This window comes from Chamaea fasciata, unplaced genomic scaffold (genome assembly GCF_029207755.1).
Source record: "Chamaea fasciata isolate MVZ Bird 193981 ecotype frontalis unplaced genomic scaffold, bChaFas1.0.hap1 SCAF_18, whole genome shotgun sequence".
In the NCBI taxonomy this organism is placed as follows: Eukaryota; Metazoa; Chordata; class Aves; order Passeriformes; family Sylviidae; genus Chamaea; species Chamaea fasciata.
Window position 1 is genome coordinate 2,811,663 of NW_027094103.1, and position 22,266 is coordinate 2,833,928.

Here is a 22,266-nt window from a genome sequence, read left to right on the forward strand (position 1 = left end):
ACTTCTTTCATTAATCTGAAATGGCCACAGTCCAATCAAAGAAAGAGGTGAAGGAGACACAATATCTAATAGACCATTCATTGGAAAAGGGAGCCCTGACTCACTTCCCACCTTTTCCACAATTCAACTGGCTAATAATTGGATGTTACATGTATAAAGCAAATCAGTCTAGAAATACTGCATGATTTCCCAAGTAAATGATAGCAATTTAATAGCAAACAAAGTTTAAAGGAACTTGTATTGGCAATTACTGTATGCATATTTTAGTAAACTTGCCAGGCCAAGCAGCCTGAGTGCAAATAACCCAAGCAGGGAGCAGTACCTCCTCACTACAAGTCAGCCCTAAAAACTCTGTGTGCCATGACAGACCTTTTATACCTTGAAGGCACAGCCTCATTTGCTCTTTTGCCTCTACTCTTCAGGTGTAGCAGGTGGCAGGGAATGCTTAAAGTACAGGGTTAAAATGTCTTGTTCAAAATTAGACAGATTAGAAGAAAACTTCACAAGCATTATCCAATTAAGTAACTGTTGTAACACTACTTAATGAACACACTATAGACACGTTCAGTATCATTTGAATTATTTATTTTTGAAGTGGACAATTTAAATGTTGATGTTATTAACCATTTTGTTTTAATTTTCTTAGAGCCCTTGGCTGAGATTTCTTGCACTAATCATAGTACATAAGGGGAACAAAAGTAGAAGGTGATTTTCCAGTGTGCATGTGTGTCTGTGTCTCTGTGTACGTATGTGCTTTACAGTTATCAAACATATATTTACACACCAACTTTACACTGAAGTCTTTAAGAAGTCTTTTCTATGGCAGGGAAAGAACCAACTGACCAAAGACTTAGGTCTATATAATCCATATGAGATTTTCCAGTATAGTCCCACAGAGCTTCTTATGCATTCAAACTTTTGCCGGAATGTTACTCCATCCAGTAGTGTTTCTTTATGAGATGAAACCTGGAGCTGAGGATTGCATCTCTTCAGTTTCCTTAACTTCACTAAACTGTAAATAATTTAAATTATTAAATTGAAATATCAAGACATTTAGTTATTGTTCATATCGCTCATCTTTAACCTTCTAGTAACACATCACATTTTAAAAATAATTTAAAAAACCAACAAAAAAGACTTTGGAGGCTATATACTACACAATCTCCATGGCTCCTGCTTCTTGGGAAATCTGTTACAATATTACAATACCCAGAAGGTATTTGGAGCAGTGGAACAGAATTGTCCGTTGGCAACTTTCACATTCAGCAATCCAGACATTACAACAATAATTTAAAAAATTGCTTTGTGATTTATTTTTTTAATCTGTATTAAAAAAAGGAACACTAACCTACTTCTTAAATATAATTTGGTTTTTCATGAAACACCACAAGATTTGGCAAAAAAAGATGTAAAAGAAGACTGTTTTGATGTATAAAACTCCTTATCAGTAGAAGAAACACCGACCTTAATTTGGCCTATTCAAAGATTCATTTCATGTAGTTTTGCTGCATATTTGAAGCCATAAAGAGCAGAAAGAGCTGCTAGTCAGTTTGGAAATCACAAAACAGTTGCGCACCAACAATTCCTTTAATAGGCAAGGTGTCCATGAGAAACAGTAAAGTAAAGCAGAGGTGTGTACATAGTATATGCTGAGAGTCATGTGCATGTGCATACATGATGGATGTGTACATACTCTTGACTGTGGATACCAATATTGTGGGTGCATGCCCACTCTCTACAAATTTAAGTAGTATTTTGCTTAAACTCTCTCATTCAGTAGCTTCTGGTTTGAACTAGCTTTTCTCCCCATCACAAGCATTCTGCTCCACACCGTGCAAACAAGTTCCTCTGTCACTCACCAGATTTATATTTTTATGTCAATAAAATTTTAGGACAGCTGGATGAAGAGTCATTTCTTACACAGAACATGATAACACTCCCACTGTAGGAAATGGAATGAAACAAATGGAATAAAAGTGCAGTGACTGTGGCGAAACATCTCCACAGAGTTAGGCCTCAATCTCTTTTTTTTTGTTTTTTTGGGGGGTTTTTGCGTTTTTGGTTGGGTTTTTTTTTTTTTCACTGGGGGTGTTTGGTTTTCTTGGAGAGGAGGCTTTTACCCTCCAGAACATATATTTAGGGAAAATGATGTAGCAGGTTAAGGGGGCATAAGAGGAACTGTGTTCATATATCAGATTTCCCCTTTTTTCTCCTTGGGCTATTAAGCATGGCCCAATTTTTTTTCCACTAGAAGTGGGAGAGGTTAGCCCCTTTTTTATCACTCCAGGAAAACAGATTAAACCAAAGGATTCTTAGCAGAGGCCAATGTATTTGAGATTGTTCTGAATGATGACATCTGTCACTGCATCAAACACAAATTGTATGTTACTGGTATCAGTGGCACAGGTGAAGTGTGAGTAGATCTCCTTGGTCTCCTTGTTGCGATTCAAGTCCTCAAACTGGCGTTGGATGTAGACTGCTGCCTCCTCGTAAGTGTTTTGGCCTTTGTATTCAGGAAAACACACTGTTAAGGGGATGCGTCGGATTTTTTCTGCCAGCAGATCTTTCTTATTCAAAAAAAGGATGAGGGAAGTGTTGATAAACCAGTTGTTGTTGCAGATGGAATCAAACAGACGCAAACTTTCAGCCATTCGACTCTGTAGGAGAGGAAACAACAGTGTCAGCAATGTTTCAGCAGAACTGTAGAAAGCTCACAGCTCTGTCTGCTGCCCTGAGCAGGTAAACTCCATTTATGACCAATTGAGCATGAGCACCACAATTACGTTTGGAAATTAAAATCCAATGATGCTATAGGCTGAAAGAAGAGAAGTTCATTAAAAATCTGCGACTGTCTTGAATGTTCCTGAGATATTGCTGCCACTGTGACGCAGACTGCTGCAGCTGGAGCTGTCCATGGTACTGGGCTCTTGGGAGGCTGTGTTTATTGCTTGGATTACATCTATAAGTAGGTGTAAATAGATGTAGTGTTTTGAATAGAAAATACTATATATTACTAAAAGAAATATCACTCAAGTATTGTCAAAAGTAGATGGATAAAATTTCTTAATCAGGCATTTTTTAGCAAGGTCAATGTTTTTCCAGCATGTTTAGGTTTCAGAAAATGTTATACAGAATTCATGAGTCATGGGAGTGATCCAGGGTAAGTCAACAGCAGGTATTTGGGAAATCAAAAAACAACGGTATATTTAGTTTGCAGGACTATTTGCAAATATGTATGTATTCCATTTGTCTGGCTTGTGTTCAGAAAGGATGAAAATAATCAGAAGGCTGGACATTTTTGTTGTTGTTTAACTGTGAAGTATTGTGGCCAGTTCTCCAGTTTGGAAGGAACAAACAGTGGAGGCAAGAGGATGACTTTGGCTTTTAATAGGAGTAAAGTATTTTGGGCCTAATTCTCCTGAAATTTGTATTGGTTGTGTCTAGTGCATCTCCCTTGGCTTCACTAGAGTCACCTGATGAGAGGGAGAGAGAATATTCATGCACTGTTTATTACACACAAAATAATATGAAAATATCATTTATTTAGAAATTGCTTTTTATTTTGCTTTATTTGGCAACTACATTGTATTTTTATTATTTTAAAAGAATTCTGCAACAATTTTGATCATTATTGTTACACTTAAGCTGTATACTGAAAAAATTACCCCTTAAAAATGCATAGCTGCTGAAATAGGAGCAGGCTGGTTTACATAAGCTTTTCAAATTACCTCTTATACTTGCCTCACTTTGTGTTATCACTCCTTTTCATTTGCTAAGGATTGATTTGGTCAGAACTACATCCTGTGTTCTCTGAGTTCCGTGAAGGCACTGATTCATCTCTGTGTTTCCAGTGAAACCCAAGGCTGGTGGCAGTTCCTGGTCTCTCCCAAAGCCCTGGGAGTGCTGGGAAGGCTGGCACAGCCTCGGCCGCCAGGGGCAAAGCTGACTCACCAGCCTCCTGAGGCACACTGGAACACAAGCTCAGTCAGACACTTCTGATTTGGGGGCTGTTTGTTTACTTCTTCCCTTGTAAGGTGGGGTCATCTGACACTCCAGCCTACTTTATATATAGACAGATTTATAGGTGTGAAAACATAGCTTTAAATATATGTTTGAGCATTTCCTTTCACAGTGCAAATACTGACACAACAGACAATCCCCTAAAACATCATAGGTCTGTTTTCAAATACTCAGGATTTCCTTTCCTGATTTTGTGGCTGATAATAACCAAGCAAGAAATTTTTATCTCAGTCAAATAGCTTTTTCTACTAATAGTCTGAAAAAAAAATCTTTTGGCACTAATATGGGTTTTTGGCCAACTCTCAGAACAACCAGGATATTGCATTTTAAGAGATTTATGTTCATTACTGTATTTTGTAGTGAATCATAATACTGTCCCTCTACTACCAAATCCTCCATTGGAATCTGTAATCCAAGGACAAAAGCAGATAGCTGAAACCCTTCCATCAATTGGGAGATGTTATGAACACATACAAGAGGACAGACGGTTTTAAATTATTGTAAACTTGGTGATCTCTTGTGTGACGTAAAGAAAATATTAGTAAATTGTTGATGTTGACACCTAAGAAATTTCTTCTTCAATATAATATTATAGTATTGGCACAATATCTGAAAGTCATAATATCCTTAACTAAACTGAATATAAATTCTTTTAGTTACAAAGCAAGTAAGCCAATCAAGAATCATTTCCAACAAAGATGCAGATGATATGCAGTGCTAGGCTGTGGTTGCATAGTATAAACGTGTGATATACCTTGGGAAATGAACCCTCCAAATCCAGGTCATGATTTTAATAGCCAAAGAAGGAAAATGTGTCATTTTCCTGAAATCACTGAACAATGAGGAAATTTATCAGAAAGGAAAACCCAAGTCTTCAAATCTTACAGTCATACAGTGTTTGGGCTGGAAGGGACCTTAAATACCATCTAGTTCCAAATCTCCTGCCATGGCCATGGACACCTTCCACTCTCACCCAGCCTGCCCTTGAACAGTTCCAGAGATGGGGCATCCAAAGATTCTCTGGGCAACCCGTACCAGTGTCTCACCACTCTCACAGGAAAGAGTTTCTTATTAATACCTAATCTGAATCTACTCTCCTTCAGTTTGAAGCCATTCCCCCTTGTCCTGTCACTGCAGGCTCTTGTATTTAGTCTCTCTCTATCTTTCTTGTAGGTTCCTTTCAGGTACTGGAAGACCACAATTAGGTCACCCCTAAGCCTTGTCTTCTCCAGGCTGAAGAACACAAATTTTCTCAGCCTTTCCTAATAGGAGAGGTGCTCCATCCCACTAATGAACTTGGTGACCCTCCTCTGGACTCGCTTCAACATCTCCGTGTTCTTCCTGTGGTGGGACCCCAGGGCTGGAGGCAGCTCTGCAGGTGGGGTCTCACCTGAGTGGGGCAGAGGGGCTGAATCCCCCCTCCCCTGCTGCCCACACTGGGGGATCAGCCCAGCACAGGGAGGTTTCTGGGTCCCAGCGCCCACCAGCATCCCTGAGCCCTTCTCCCCAGTACTGCTCCATCTCCTCAGCCCACATGATTTCTTGCCATATCTTAAGAAGTGATATATCCACAGCTCTAATATAATAAACAAAAAATACATGGTATATCCACTCATATACTGCCAGCATGCCAGCATAACAGGCTCATTTCTGCTTTTGACAATACTGTAAAACTACTTTACATATCATAGGGAAAGTCAACTTGAGAGGGTTATGGCTTATTATAATAAAAATAGAATAAATTGTTGTATGACTCCCAAAGGTGAAACACAGTAAAATAATGATAGGCATTCTTCTCTGCAGTGTCTTTTCCAGTTCTGGAATCCTGAAGGGAGTGTATAGCCAGGTGGTCAGAAAAAAAATGTGCCACTGTAATTTTATAATTATACTCAAGCTGGAGTATAAGCAAGATAATGTCAATGCCTTACCCAGATGGCCTTGTTGGAGGCTAATTGCAAATTCTTCTCTGAGCATAAGAACAAAGAATTGGTTGCTTAAGGGAAAGAACATGCTAAGGAACAGATGGCTGCTTCTATGCTTCCAGTACTTTGCAGACGCACAAACGTTCCTGGTCATCCTCTGGAACAGTAGAGGTGTGCTTAGTAAGAAAGAGTTCTGAACAAGTAAGCGTTTTCTTATGCAAAATGGGCAAAAAGGGAAGACCCAGTTATCAAGATAGCAAGTAATTAAAAGAACAGAGTTGGTAAATGGAGCTAAATTGTAATGTAATATCTCCTTACAGCTTTCACGTTAAAGCTTTCTAGTCACAGCTGGGGGAGCTTTGAAATTCAAAATGAAAAATTATGAAGAGAGAAACTATCACAAATAAGGGAATTAACTGTCATTTGTATTAAAAGCTTAAGAACTTCATCTTTTAGTCATTATATCTCTTTCATCATCATTATTTCAGAACTGAGAGGCACTTGGGGATTTGAAAACCTTAACTAAACCAAGTAAAATTTATCTTGTGTAAGCCATAAACAATAATGAATAAAATTTGTGCAGGAATGGTAATATTTGCTTTCCAGAAAAGTTAGAAAATCTTTAAATGTCAGTAAATCTTGGAATAACCAGTGGAAGCTGTTGCCATTTTCCTGTAGAGGCTTTCCTTGCAATAGTGGCTGACATTTAGCTTATGCTGGTAGCTATGAGCTACTTCACAAAATGGCATGAAACTCTCTATTTCAAATATCTTCTTTAGAGATCCAGGACTTAAGATCTTCTGAAGAAAGCAGATGAAGCTAAAGTATTTGAAGAAGGAGTAGTGAGGTAATAAAAATGTTGGATGTTTTTCCTTAAGGTTAATAGACAAAAAAAAAAAAAAAAAAAAGGAAATCCATTTGAAATAAGGACAGTCTACAAAATAAACGAAGTAGATACCATTGCCCAGGACACTCATAGTCAAAGCAGTTCAGGAATTCAAACTATGCTTGAGGAAAGGCAAATGGAAAGCAGAAGAATTTCCCAAACAAAAATACAGAAAGCAAGTGATAGCTTGGGTGAATACGAAAAGACACTTGTAAAAAAGACTACAATGAGTGCTAGTTGAAATGTCCTTCCTGTGTAGCAGTCAGGCAGTCCTGATTGAGTGCTGGATAAGAGAGGCATGCAAAACTACTGTATGATTCATCTTTTGTTCAAAGGAAGAAGACTTCTACAAGAATGTATATGCTCAGGTGGCTGCTAGACTAAATGGGAAAAATTACAATAATTTAATGAGTTTTTAAAACTTTCTTTAATCTAAAAATCAAAAAGAAGAAACTATCTGTTGGGGAGAAGTAAATAGACTTAATCCAACACCTCTCAAAGAAATTAAGAACCCCACCAATGTAGCATTAAACTGGGATAAAACGCTTTACCTGGGTTGTCCTGTATTCACCTGTTTCTAGCTTTGGCATCTCCCAGAAGGGATGGGGAAAGCCATAGGGATTTGACTAGACAAAATTGTTTTGGCTTCCAAACCTCTTCTTCCCAATCCTAGGACCCCAAAATTTTCCTGGAAAGTATGGAATTCTAAACTGTCAAAATTAGAAGAGGAGACAGAGAAGAGTAAGTCCCACTGTGAATTCCCTAAGAAGTGTTCTTAAGTCACTTAGCAGCTTAACTTATTCTGCCAGCAGATGAACGCAAACAATTTGTTTCATTGGTCTAAAACCACTGCAGGAAACCCTGACCAGTCATGTTGTAAACAAAACAGAAAGAGCTTGGGACAATTAGAAGCAGCTATGTCAATATAGCACCTATCATCCAGATCCATACATGCACATGCCATCTGTTTTTGTCCTTCCTACCAAAATGCCTTTCAATGTCCTGCATATATGAGGACTGTGAAGTGCAGAAAGGTGAACACCTAACATAGCGGGTTAGTTTATGCCACCACAAGGAAGGGAAATTGAAAGGGATGATAAAAGCTTTTATATTGTAGGAATATTGAATCTCTACTATGAAATGAGCTTGTCGAAGGCTGAGAAACATATGCATTATGCAGAAGTCTTGTGTGATTTTGATAGGAAGATATCTATTTATATGGTGCGGGCAAAAAAATTTATTAAGCACGAAACAACTTTGCTTTGAGGTTTTTTTAAATCAGATTCATTCTCAAATCAGGAGGATACAATATATTAGCAAACAAAATTTGTAAGCTACCAAATTAATTCTTCTTTATTTTAAAGGTAATGTCCTGTAATTGTTCATACTTACAGTTTGTACATGCAAATGTAGAACTGGTGGAGGAGGCAGTAGTCAGTATTTGAGTATTTGATACCTCTTTTTCAGAGAAGCAAGGGAAAATAAACCTTAGAAAGTAGTAGTGCATCATACAATCTCCCATGATGGTTTCCTTTAGAATATTGCTATTATCTTTCCATAGAACTCTGCTGATGCTAACTGAATCTGACAGTATGAATGAGAATTACAAGAGGACCTTTAGGCTTGGCTATTGTATAGGATGACAATTAACAACATCATGAATATTTTATCATGCATGTTCTCAAAGACTGAGAAAACCCTGGGGTGTTACTAAGGCTTACTGTGGACTAAATCAGACAAAGCAGATTTCATTGGGAGTATTACTTTAACAGAGTCCTGAACATATGTCTTTGAAAATTGATCCCTGAAACTTTTCAGGCCTGCAGTGAAACAGCAGCTCATGTCTTAGGAGCGCACACTCAGTTAAACATTGGTGTGTACTTGTTACATATGTGTAATACGTGTGCCAGTGACAGACTGGGATAAAGCAATCTTTAATACTATCTATCAAAACTATTTTGTATTCCTAGATCAGGAACAGTGCAGATTTTTTAGTTTTACTAAGTACAATGTGACACCAAGCTATGGTTGTAGTAAAGGAAGCTGAGCTGAGAAAGAAGTTTGATTAAATTTCTTGGCTGGCGATTTGATTTTGAGCCAGGGGATTTCCAAGCAAAGAAGCAGGACAACAAGTGGTTCTGCTGGGACCTATAAATTAAAGGGAACTTAAAGAAAGGATATATAGAAAACTCTTAGAAGAATAGTGGAAAAGGTAATGGAATTCAAGGATCAGAAAAGGTGGGACATTCATCATTCCATAGAAATGCTAAAAGTTCCAGATAAAGGCTACTCCTGTGTGTCTGGGCAGGGTATTAAAGGCTGTTCCACAAACGAGGAAAGGGGCAAAATAGAAATGGAGAAATACTCGTGGACTGGTTTATTGCTTGTGACCAGTTATACTGGTTCAGTTAACTTCAGTTAAGCTGAAGTACAGGGGAATGATATTTAGAAGTCACAAATTGGGCATGTGATAGGTGTTATATTTATCACTACCCATTAGGAAATTACAAGTACAGAGGAAAGTTCTAGAAAAAGGTATGTTCAAGAGAACAGAAATATGGGGCAGTCAGTATTGGTCCTGTGCGTGACACAGCAGCCACACAAGTCAATGTTTCTGGGAAGCAGTAATAGGGATAGATTGGCAAAAGTAATGCTGCTGCAGCTGACAGAAGAAACTTAATGTCACAGTGGGCCAGCATATTAAAACCTACACATTTCCCAGACAGTGTCCAGCCAGGGCAGTGCTGCCAGGCCTGCAGCAAAAGCACCCAAGAGAATCATGAAATGGGCGGGTAGTTTGGTTCTTCTCCTTAAGGGAGGGCTTGCTGTGTTTCAGTTGCTCAGCAAACAACTGTAAACACTCTGCTTTGACTGCCCTAAAGTCAGCAAAGTGCCATGCTACAGGAGCCTCTGGCTGCTGCATTAAGAGTGCATGTGCTCTGCCTCTCTGTGAATCATTTTAGGCCATAAGCAGTACTTCAGAGGGCAAACATCCCATAAAGGGAATATAAAAATAAATCTCCAGAATCTTTCACAGTGCCAGAAAATTAAGATTTCCTGAGCAAAATAGGGATCTTCATGCAGTTCTAAGAAGTAAATTTGCAGCATATTATAGGAAAACTGCATATTTCTGGAGGTTAGCAAAAATCTAGCTTAAAAACATTTTCTTGATAAAAGCATATTCATTTAAAATGTCACAGCTCTTGAAAATATATTCACAGTATCATTAACATCCATATTTCAGTTGTAAATACCTGGATGTTTTAGCCTAAGATTGAGCTTTTCATATGGTAATAGAGTCCAGCTTTTCTATTCCTGGTAATGTATTTCTTTGCTTTCAACACTCGGTGTTTTCAGGTGGGGTGGGTTTTTTGGTTTTGTTTTCTTCCAGGTCTTTAAATTACTTGCTTAGCTCAAGGGCAAAAGGAGCATTTCAAGCACATATTCCACATAGCTGAAATATTGCATAGTTTTACACATAAAGTGGTCCAGGACTTTAGCTGTCCTTGTTTGAGACCCTTAAGCTTACTTAAGGTTTGAGACCCTTAAGCTTAAGACACAGCCTTCTGTGTCTAGACACTCATAGTATCACAGAATGGTTTAAGTTGAAAGGGACCTTTAAGATCATCTAGTCCCAGCTCCTGCCATGGCAGGGACACATTCTGCTGGCCCAGGTTGCTCAGAGCCTCTTCCAGCCTGGCCTTGGGACACTTCCAGGAACGGAGCATCCACAGCTTCTCTGGCAAACCTGTGCCAGGGCCTCACCACCTTCATAGTTAATAACTTCTTCCTAATTTTCAGTCTCCATCTACCCAGAAGATGTAACTTAACTCTGCATTGACCTTCAGGGAGAGGCTGAGGGAACTGGGCTTGTTTGGGCTGGCAAAGAGGAGGCCAAAGGGTGTCAGCCCACGGTAATTGAAGTAATGGTGACACCGAACTCTTCCCAGCAGTATTAGAGGAAAGAATAAGCAGCAATGAACATGAATTGAGGTTTGGGAGGTTCAGATTAGACATTAGGTTTTCTCTAGAAGACAAGCACAGCTCTGCAACAATTTGCTGAGTTTTGCGAAATCTACATCCATAGAGGATTTTCACTCAACTAACTGATAAAGCCATAGCTGGCCTGATTTACTGTTGGCAGTAGTCCAGACCTTTCGAGATCACATCCAGCCTACATTTCTGTAATTCCATGCAATGTAAAAACATATTTATAGTTGAATGCATAAATAAAAAGCCAGTTTTACACACACAGTTCTGAGCAGGTCTCAAACTTTGTCTCCCAAAGAGATGAATTCAAGCACAAGGGCTATCCTTTGATGGAGAGAGTCACCATCTTGTTATGGAGGCAGGATAAAAAGGAAATAGTTAACCAATTAACTATTAAGGAGCTGTGGCCTTTGTGGAATACCCAGGGTTTACTGTTTTCTGTTCTTTGATGCTGTCTGGTCCTTGGAATAGCCCTTAAGCTATTGAAATAGTGCAGAAATCTGCAAGAGAACTACACAAGAATACATAAGTAAAAAGAGAAATGTTTATTCACTGTTTCTGGCTACTGACTAACCTACCTTTCGTATAGTTTATTCATAACCCAAGCTTTGGCTGATACTGTATTTGTAAAGAAAAATGTTTGTCATTGCACCTTCTTTGAAACGGCATTTTTCTAATACATTGCAGGGTGGGAAAGGGGATTAATGGGGTGAATATTGCTTTCTGACAATTATCTTAATTGAAGTAAAACAATATATTGGATACATAAGAAGAAATTAATATGTTTTTTAAAAATGAAAGGACTCCAATACTTTTGCCCACTGGTGTGCCACTAAAATGCACCAGCGAGTTCAGTAATTTTGTGTAGCGCAATAATAGCAGGGGGACAGATTGCAAAATCTCGTGCCTGTGAGTGCCCTTTCTCTGGAGGAAATACTCATATGATATAAAGAAAAGAGGGCTTATCAAATTAGTAGGTTTTCATTTCAACACACTCAAGCCCAGCTTTCAAACAAAACTCTCTGGGTCTTTATGAAAGACGTAAGATGAGGAATCATTTGTAAAAGTAGCATTAGAAAATAGAGAAAACCAGCAAGAATTATCAGAAGCATGGAATGACTATCAATATGAAATTAAATAAACTAGTTCTTTTCAATCTGGAAAAAGAAATAGCTGAGAGAGAATACAGCAGAGGTCATAAAACCATGAATGGTATGGAAATGTTGAATAGCGGATGGTTTTTTCACCATTTCTTAAAATGCAAGAAGGAAGAAACATCAAATTCATTTATGTGACAGCAGACAAGTATTCCTTCCATACAGTGCATAATTAAATGTAAAACTCTGTCATGAGATGTTAGAGAATCATAATGATAATAGTAAAAGTCAGAAAAGTGTAATTGGGTTCAAGATGCAATTAAGTTAAAAGGGCACTTAAACAGAAAGATGTTGATGCAATCTGCTGTTGAGTTACCTGGGAGGGTGAATTGTAGGAAATATCAGTGCATGCTTGATCTATTCCCATATTTTTCCTAAATGTCCAATGTTGCCCATAGTCAGACACAGCCTGCTGCAGGTACTGGCTGTGACCTAGTACAGCTGGTCTGTGTGTTTTGGTTGTCAGAACAGCTCATCCTTGGAGAGAAATCCATTGTTTATTTCTCTGTTGGTGAAACTTCTCCTTTATATAACCCATGTGAAATCACTTCAGTTCCCAGGCAATTTTGCCTTTCCCGTTAGTCTTGAAGAAGTTTGTTTCACACACTTCACCATCATTTAAAGCAGTGAGTGTTTCTCATTGAAAGGTAGGCAAAGGCTCTTGGCACTAGAAGTACTGACCTCTAGTAATTTGCATTGTCCAGTGCTGGAGGGTTTGAATGACAGGAAGACAGACGGACAGACAAAGAAAGAAAGAAAGAAAGAAAGAGAGACTGGTCCACATTGATGCTGAACCAGTTTTCACTAGAAAAAGTTGGCCAGTCATTTCATTCTTCAGTGGTATCTGAACAATAAAAGCAGCCAAAAAAGGTAAATGGCTCTTTGTACTGAGAAATTCACTGCAGGGAAAAAAAGTCCCACAAACCCTGAGACCATTTCTTAGACTGTGGGACATCTGGAGAGGGATGCGTTTTGCCCTCACAGCTTAGGCAGCTGAAATTTTTGCAGGAGCACTGGCTTCTTGTTTTACAACACCTTTGAAGATATTTTAGGAAGGATGCCTACAGAGTTTAGCGCAGCAAGATCCCTTGTGGGAACAACAGCTGCATTCCCTTTGTAGCCTGTCCATGTTGCGGCATTAAGGTAGCAGGAACAAGTGGTTAGTTTTAGCACCCTTGCCTGTGATTCTAACAAAGTTCTTCCCTTCCTTGGGGTTCTGAGGTTGCCTCCTACTAACCAGGAAGAAACAAAGGCTGAGAGGCACAAAGGTCAGTGTTCAGAGTCAAGAATGAAAAGGCAAGAGGAAGAACGTTGAAGGGAAACTGCAAAGCAGCCTCAAGCAGAGGTCTAAATCTGGTCTTTCTGATCTTTTTTGCATAAGCTGAGAAAAGTACTAAGAGTGCAAAACCAGCATGTTTAGCATCATGAAGAATCTTGTCTTCACTTTCAATAAATTCTTCTGGTTTTAAGCAACATTACTGGGATTCAGATCAAATCAGTTTCAAGAGATAATTTCTATGAAGTTATTTTAGAGCATTTGGAGAAGAATGAAAGAAATGGTGATGTATGCTGAAAAAAAATGCTTGTCTCATATTTGAGATGGAAATTTTAATCTGTTGGGTTACAGACAAAGAAGTAAAAATAATTTTGTTCGGTCAAAACTGTATTTAAGAAGACCACATTGTGGTCTCAGGTTACAGGAACACATTTTCTCTTTAGTGAACTCTGTCTCATTCAACTTGCAAGATGGACAATATCCTGTGCTGGTCAATATTTGTCTTTAGAGTACAATTCAATTTATAGATTTGTGCTTTACTATAGACTTGCTATTTATGAACTGCTCAAAAACCAGAATTACTGGTTTCTTCTCAAGCTTGTAATTATTGTATCTGAATATTTCATTGACTACATTTGTTTCCACAGCATGTTGTCAGATCAAGAGGTGCTGTTAAAAGGAACTTATAAATAGGGAATGAAACAATCTATACACTGAGAAATTATAGTTAGAAGGAACCCAGTAATTCTAGACACCAAATCTAATTTTCTAGAACATAAGTTTTCAGCACACGTATTAATTTATTTAACAAAGTTTAATAGGTTTTTCGAGCTATCGGTGATATCTGGTGTAGCTCTGAGTAATCAGACCTACTACAAATCAAATTACAGAAACTCTAATTAGGTTCCTTTGAGAAAAGTAAGGAAGAATGTGGGATTACCTAAGAAAATTGTCATTTAATAAACACATTCAGAACTAAAAAGGAACGTGGACCTATGCCAGGTTCTAGTACAGTGTTTCAGTAGTGTTCCACTGCTTTAGCCGTATTAACTTTCTGTTTTCCTGTAACCTTACGTTCCATTCATTTCACATTTTCCTCCCTCTGCTAGAGATGATGGAAGTGCTCCTGCAGTTGACAGTTTTACTTATCACATGAGCCCTCATTAATCATAGAAAAATCCTTGCATTCATTGAAAGAAGCATAAAATCTATGGAAAAAACCCATCATCAATATAAAGTCAGAATCAAAATATACACAAACAAGACAGTCAAAATAAGGTTACAACAACATTCTCCCATTTACTAACTCTTGATTATTTGATTGCAGCAGAGCACTTAAACTCCTCTCCATCTCATCCTCAACCCACAATGCTTCACAATCTAAGCTTACTCCCAACCTCCTCACTCTTCCAGTGCTGTTTCCTCCTCTGACTTGTACATTCCAGATGAGAAACAGTGCTTATATAATTTTGTACCGTTAGAGGCTGATCAGATCTCCATAATACTGGTTTGTACCATTCATATTAGCACAGAAACACAGAAAAGGTATTAGGAAAAAACCCCAGCATCTCTGAGACCATGGCTGTGCCATCTGAAATATTAAGATCCTGTTAAAATAATGAAATTCTTAATTGTTTTTCTTTTTTAATAATGGTTGAAAGTATTGTTTTCCTGCAAATGAGTATTTTTTTAAAATCACCATGCATTTTACCATTTACAGAAAGGTGGATTTATTGTCTTCTGTCCCCAGCTTTCTCATGACTAGACTAGTACGGTAAGAGTTATTTTGGTGTATTTAAATGTATCTCTAGGTATCAGGCATCTGATAAAGAATCTTGGCTGTGGCTACTTCTAAATGGATCCTCCTGTATTATTCTAAAATTCCTTCTCTCCTATGCTGGGGAAAAGCTCTTGTGGTACTTTAATCCTCGTGTTTGCAGTGCTAGAAGATAGAGCTGTGCCTTTTGTACATCCATCCCCAAATTTTATTATTGATTGTGCGTGTGAATTTCAGTGAGACTGGATTGTTTTTCCTTAAACTGTGGGATTCCATACATCTAAGTACATCACATTATTTATTTTAACTTGTCATCTAGTAATTCCAGCTGAAATTGATAACTGAGATTGAGAGGGGTGTCAGATGTGCTGAGACTAATTGAGTTGCACGAGGAAGTGTCTCGTGGGACTCTCCTACTGTCAGGAGACAATAAAAACAACATTATTGGCTTCTTTAAAAACATTACCATGTCACTTGAACTGGTTCTTCTGGGATCACAAGGGGAATCACAGAAGTGCTGGTGGAGTAATGACAAGTTGGATAACAGAATAGAGCAACAGAGAAGAAAAAAAGAAAAGAAGTTTGAACATTTGATCTCTTCTGTTACTTCAGAACTACAAGTCATACTAACTTTTTTCTTTTTAAATGTTTACTCCATGTGAGTAACAATGCAGTAGCCTTGGCAGCCCATCTGATATCTTTTGCAACAGATCAACTTTTAGTGTTGTCTCAGTTGAAATAACTGCTGTCTGATTGGAGGACTCTTAATTAATGGATCTAGGATTGAATCAAGGGACATTCTTAGAATTACTTATACCAAAGGAAACAGGGAGGAAAACTAACCAAGTGGCCAGCTTTTGCAGCCTGGAAGGGATTTCATTTATTTGGAAGGCTGCTTATCACTTGTCCATTTCTCAGACTTCTTAAGGAAGTGCAGATTGATTTTCTGTTCAGTCCCTTAAAAGGGAAAAGGCTTTTGGGTTGTGTACTGCTTTCCTATTTTCAACTTGCTGTTTAAGTTGGGTCAGAAATACTGTCATTAATTTTGTAGCCAGTTATAACAGAAAATAATTTTGGTCCGGTGACTCCTGAACCTGTCCTAAGCACAGAGAGAGAACCCAAGATGCCTTCTCCTCCAACTTCTGTTTTCCACTGCATTCATTTCAAGCCCCTCTTCAGGTTTCCATGGAAATAGCAGAGAATTGTGCTTATATTCTTGGCATTAAAATATTCATAAAAAGGGATAAAGAGACGGTTTAAATGACAGATGCTGTATTGCTGAAGCAGGCAGTCAAATTTAGGGTTCTTGTCTGTAAATGATCATGTGTGTAAGCGAATGCATTCTGGGGAGAACAGGCCCAGAATAAATCCCTCACAGTGCTAGCAGAAGGGATGGGCAGGACAAACCTGACCTGCAGAGAAGGCAGGAATGGATTTCAAGATTTCCCAGAACAATGCAAAATAAAATGCTGCTAAGATTTTTCTATTAGAAGTTGAACCCTTTCTGAAGGGAAGAGAAGATGATTTAAACTTACAGAATTACTTTTGTTAACTGAAAAAATATTGCGCAACTTCGAACTATTTAATTAAATTTTAAAATCTTACTTGTATAAAGCTTCTAATTCCTTTCAGATATTGCATATAGAATATTTGATACAAAATTAAAATTTAACCCTTTCAAAAAGGCTCTCATAGATTTGAACTCTTGAGTACATTTAATGTTCTAAAATAACTATAAAACCTTTTTATCTTAGGAAATCTAACTGGAAGCAGGAAATACACTGAACTTATCTATATTTTTATTCATGAATCTTACTCAGACTATTTTGGTTGTTTACTCATTATAGAGATTTGAGTCTTGAGCACTTCTAAAATTATTCTAGTAGTATAAATAAGCATTTATATTCTAGGAAATCTGTTTTTATGATTCAAAATAAATGCTCTAGTCCTTAAAAGACCATTGTATGGGCGGATTCCACTGCAGTACTTTGACCCTCAAGGACAATAGAGTACAGTATGTAATATAAAGGCAACTTTTAGAAATCTATGAAAAACAAACAGTAAATAGATGTATAAATTAAAAACTTGCTGTTAGAACATTTACTGCGTAGAGACTTGGTGTGGTTTTCATTTTCCAAGAACAAAAGTATTTTTAAAATACAAGTTTATGAAAATAAACACTTCAATATGTCAAAATACTGTCACTTTTTGTAGTGGAAGTCAAGAATGTTGTATTGACTTGTTTGCATGAAGTTTCCATCAAAAAAAACTTGCAAATCACAGGGCAGATGACGAGTGCATACTAATGAAGATCTATGAAAATGTTTATTAGTCTGTATCTATAAAATCAGCCTGATTTCTAGCATGTTTATTGGTAAATCCTTTTTTTTTGAAAGACATTCAAACAAGGGTAATATGCCAGCCTGCAAATCCAATTATCCAAGCTCTGCTTGCAACAAATTCTCTGGGACATTTTTATGCTAAAAAAGTGTTTCAAGAAGTATCTCTTTCAAAAGACATCTATTTTTTATAAGCTATACACATCTGGAACTGAGAAAAGCAGGACAGAACAAGGAAGATTAAGTCACTGGTGCAAGTTGATAGAACAATCAAGAAATAAACCCCTTCTCTCCACTGCTCCACCACAGAAAAGGAACATTATAATACAGAAAAGTTTAGGAATTGTTGTTGTAGAGTCACTGCAGATACACTCTTTTGACTGCATCTGTGAAGTTTAATAACTAAAATTTTAAAAATAACACACATTTTCATACACAATTCTATATAATGATGCTGCCATTCAGGCCTCACCTCTGGGGATTGGCTCCTTGAACGACAGTGTATGACATAAATACCAACACTGAATCAAGAGGAGCACATCAAAAGGAGCAGCAAGGACTAAGAGGAAGTATTTGTCATCTGCTGAATGAGGGAGAACAGCAGGACACTAAACAACTATTGAAGGAAAGATCCTTTGGGGATACATTAAAGGATTTAGACAGCAATGGCTCAGTCATTCTTTCTGGAAGGTGCATTTGTCAGTCATATTACACTTCTATTTTTTAAAATCTTATCTTCTTTTTCCCACCAGACATGCCACATGCCCTCATCAGAGCTGTGTGACACAGATACCACTTTAGCACTTAATTTTAAGAACAGTGGAGGTATTTTATGTCCAGAATTTATTACCATAAAAAACCTGTTGGTTTCCAGCTTGCACTTTTGGATAATCATGTACTTTCCCTATGGTTCAGAGGATAATCATCTTCATAATAGAGAAAACAGTAGAATTATAAAAGGATTTGTCAAGCTGTTCCAGAAAACTCTGATCACTTCAATGAGCGTGCCTTAGAATCCTTTGTGTAAGGCAAACCAAGAAGGCATCTTGCAAAGGCTCTCAGTGGAAAAAGGGTTATAATTTCTCTAAAATCTTCGCATTAAGATGAACCTGCAACTAATGGAAATCATACCATCTGTGAAATCCCTATTCAGAATCATTTTCAGCTAAATCTCTAACCAGTTATCTTCCATTCAAGACAGATACTGGCACCTTTGGAGCAAAAAACCTCAAAACATGGGACAGGGCTCCTCAGCAAAAATACTACTGCATAAATGTTCAAATCATATTATTTATTAATCTTTCTGCCTCTAGTGTAAAATTGGAAACTAATTGATGCTATCTTTAAGCTAATAATGATTCTTTAAAGTGGGATAAAAAATTAGGAAAAGAGCCAAGATTTTTTTTGGAAGTGTTTGGATAGGAAAGACTACAGATACCAAGCAATAAAGAGTGGGAAAATATAAGCAATCCTCCATATGCATGGCCTGTAAATTCAATACATAATCATATGGATGAGCCAAGACTTTATCATGTAATTCCTCTTCTCTTTGCTGGCCAGCTGCACCTCGCTTGACATTGCCCTGCTGTGTGACTGACACCCTTTGAGCAGGAGCTCTTATCCATCTGTGTCAACTTCAAAAAGTGACAGAGTGATATTACAGATGGGGGATGAATTCAGTGTACTACAGTCATGAAAATAATGATATTGATGAGGGAGAATGATTGGAAAATCAAACTGGGGAAAGCCAGATTTTTTCCTTCTATATTGCTTAGCTCTACAGTGCCTCATTTCTCTCTGATATTGTACAAGAACTTCCCTATTTATATTGTATCTGTACATTGAACAATACAAAAAATTGCATATAAAACTGATTTCTAAATAGGAAAGTCAACTTCATGAGTCAGAAAGCAAGATATCATCCAGGATCTATTTAACAATAAAGGAAACAATTGAGAATGTGCAGTATTAATAAAGAAAATTCATACTAATAAAAATTAGCAATTTCCTCACAGCAAATAATGAATGCAAAGAGCACAGAAATACAGAAGTATTAATCAGGAAATCAAAATACAAAGAATTAAAATCTGGAGCCTGCTTTTGCTCATATTAAAATCAGTGGCAGTAATATTTTCATTCATTTTGTTGTTTGAAAACTACTGTCAATAAAACGAAGTCAGCATCTACAATATAATCTGCTGGAATTTTGTACAATTTCCCAGTACTTTTTCTTCAGTAAAACAAGGATTTCAACTATTAAGCTACATGAGGATGATGTAAATAGAAGGATTTTCATCATCTAGTTGTATATTTTACCGGACTCTTTATTAAACCCATCCAAGCCAGAAGCAGACAGGTTTCCCAGGCAAGTTCTTCCCCACTGGCTCATCTTTTGGCACATGGGGACAGCCTGCCCCGCTCCTGTGCCTTTAAAATTTCCTTCTTGAACAATGTCCAGCTTTCAAAGGTCTCCTTTACCCTTCAGGACTGTCCCCTCAAGGGGCTCTGTCAGCCAGTCTCCTGAACAGGCCAAGTGCAAGGTGTCAGTTCTGCTGAGCTCCCTCCTTGCTTTCTGGGAATTGCAAACTCTCCCTTTGTGATTGCTCTGCCAAGGCAGCCTGCAAGCAGCACCTCACCTACCAGCTCTCCTCCTCCTTCTGCAGAGTTTCTGGCCACCCATTGCAGCACTCCAGTTGTGCCAGTCATCCCACCACATTCCTGTGATGGCAGCTCTGTGGTTTTCCTGCTGTGCAATGCCTTCCATCTCCCTGGTTGGTTGCCCATGCTGTGGGTGTTGGTGTAGATGTGCTTCAGTTGAGCTTCTGATCCCACCACCTTTTGGGGGGAGCGAGCACTAATTCCTGCATGTGACCATTCCCAGGCTTGTTCATGATTTCTAACACATCAATAACCTTTATGTCTTTGCTGCCGCCTGGATCAGCCTTAGCTGCCAGAGAAAAGTTGGTTCAGCCTCTTTCCTAAAAAAATAGAATTAAACCTCCTGCTGTTTCAAGTTGGTATTGATCTGACCTAACTTACATCCATTTGTTCTTTGCCTTTCTCTGTTAGATTACGCATTTCTTTAAATACTAAGCATTTTTTGTTCTTTCAGGTATTTATACACCAAGCAGGTACTTCAAAATTTTTTTAGCTCTACAAAACTAATTAACCTTTTGAAACCTTTTTAAATGCTGTAATTCTCAGTCTGGATTGCTGGATAGCAATGTGAGCCACATGCTTTGCAGAACACTGCCTCCAGGACATTTTAGGCACAGCCACAAAGCATTTACTCTTGTCAACTTTCATTTTATTTTTTTTTTTAACATGTCTTTAACCTCCTTTGTTAACCTCTAACATTTCCAATTCAATTGGATTTTTTTTTCCTTTTCCCATGCCTGGGTTGTTGAGGGGTTATTTATTTATTTATTTATTTCTAATTCCTACTTTGATTTGATCTCTGAAGAAGAGCAAAGGCACTCAGCTAGCTCCTATTGGAGCCATCCCCCTCTGTAGCACTGCCAGGAGAATGCACACTGTGAGACTACACCTAATAAAGACTTTATAAACATTAGTGTATTCTGACAAGTCCAGTGACATCCCTAATCAGCATTATTGGGGTGCTACTGCATCAGCATTTACACCAGTGGAATCCCAACTGGTCTGGGGAGATACTAATGGAAATAAGCTCATTGTTATGACAGAGTTGCAGTGGGAAAGCTCAGGCTGCTGGAAGCACTGGGAGCTTTGGCAGGACCCGGCTGAAGCCACTGTCAGCAGCTGTGGCAGCCCAGCGCTGTGTTGGCAGGGGAAACAGCAGAGGGAGGGAACACAGGGTGGTCAACTGAGGGCCCCACTGTCCTGGAGGAGGTGCGGCACATCTGACACACCATCATGGCCTTCTACAAAATCAGTTTAGGCACAAGCTTTCTCCCCATAACTGAGAAACTGAAGGATTCTTGCTTTTATTCAATGCTAAATTGTCTGAAAATATTATCAACAGTTGATTTTTACTGATGGGAAATGGCTGGGAGTTGGTTCCTATTTGCAAAGTAAAATATGGCCAATTGGTAAATAATGAGGAAAAGTACACAGAGAATATGTGGACGGTGCGTTTTGAAAGCAAGTTGTTTCAATCAGCTTAATAATGAAAAGAAAGGACAGTATCAAGCTTAAATATCTCAAAAATAAGTGACAGGAGTTAGAGAGCTGAATTAATTGGAGTAGAGGAGTTATTCATTGTCTGCTAATTTTGAAGTATAATCAGGGGACACTGTCATTGGTTGACAAGTTAAAAGTTTAACTGAGCGTATTAATAGCTTTCAAAAAATGCATTTTGATGCTCAAAAATCTTTCCCAAGATACAGGCATACGTATGCAGTCTTGGCAGCACACAATCAAAAAAAAAAAAGAAAAAAAAAAAAAGGTTGAAAGCAGTAAAACTGGTAAAACTGCAGCAACAAGGGCAAATTACTAAATCTCTCCAAGTGTATAGGATCTGTTTAATGCCCAAGCTTATTTAATATCTTAGTTAATGACAGAGAGAGTAACTATAGTCACAGATAACACTACATTAAAACATACCATGAGCACAGACAAGGATTAAGAATTAGAATTAATTTCAGCTGTATGCCAAGTCACCGAGATTTTTTTAAAATTCATGTAAATAATTTAATTCAGAGATTTTGCAGAACTGACAGAGAGCAGTCACCAATGATCCTTAGAAAGGAAACAAGCAAAATGAGTTTCAAGTTGGGTAAGAGTTTTGCATACACAGAATATTTTAAATGCAAAAAGAAAAAAAGGAACAAAGAAAGTTATATCTGAAACGGCTCTAGTCTAGATTAAGTGCTGCTTCAAACTGCCCCATGAGAATATTTCTAGGTATGGTCTGGTGATCAA

The 22,266-nt window shown here is 37.9% G+C and overlaps 2 protein-coding genes across 4 annotated transcripts in view; one reads left to right on the plus strand and one right to left on the minus strand.

Annotated features, from left to right (window-relative positions):
• The window catches only part of RSPH14 (radial spoke head 14 homolog), a 76,951-nt gene that overhangs the window by 10,632 nt on the left and 44,053 nt on the right, over nucleotides 1-22,266 (plus strand). The gene's annotated exons all lie outside the window — the stretch shown is intronic.
• GNAZ (G protein subunit alpha z) overlaps nucleotides 569-22,266 on the minus strand; it is a 49,538-nt gene continuing 27,840 nt past the window's right edge. For all 3 annotated transcript variants that reach the window (XM_066199563.1, XM_066199562.1, XM_066199566.1), the window contains one exon: nucleotides 569-2,657. In XM_066199563.1, the coding sequence (XP_066055660.1) occupies nucleotides 2,313-2,657 (345 nt within the window). In that variant the 3' untranslated portion in view covers nucleotides 569-2,312. The remainder of the gene's footprint in view (nucleotides 2,658-22,266) is intronic.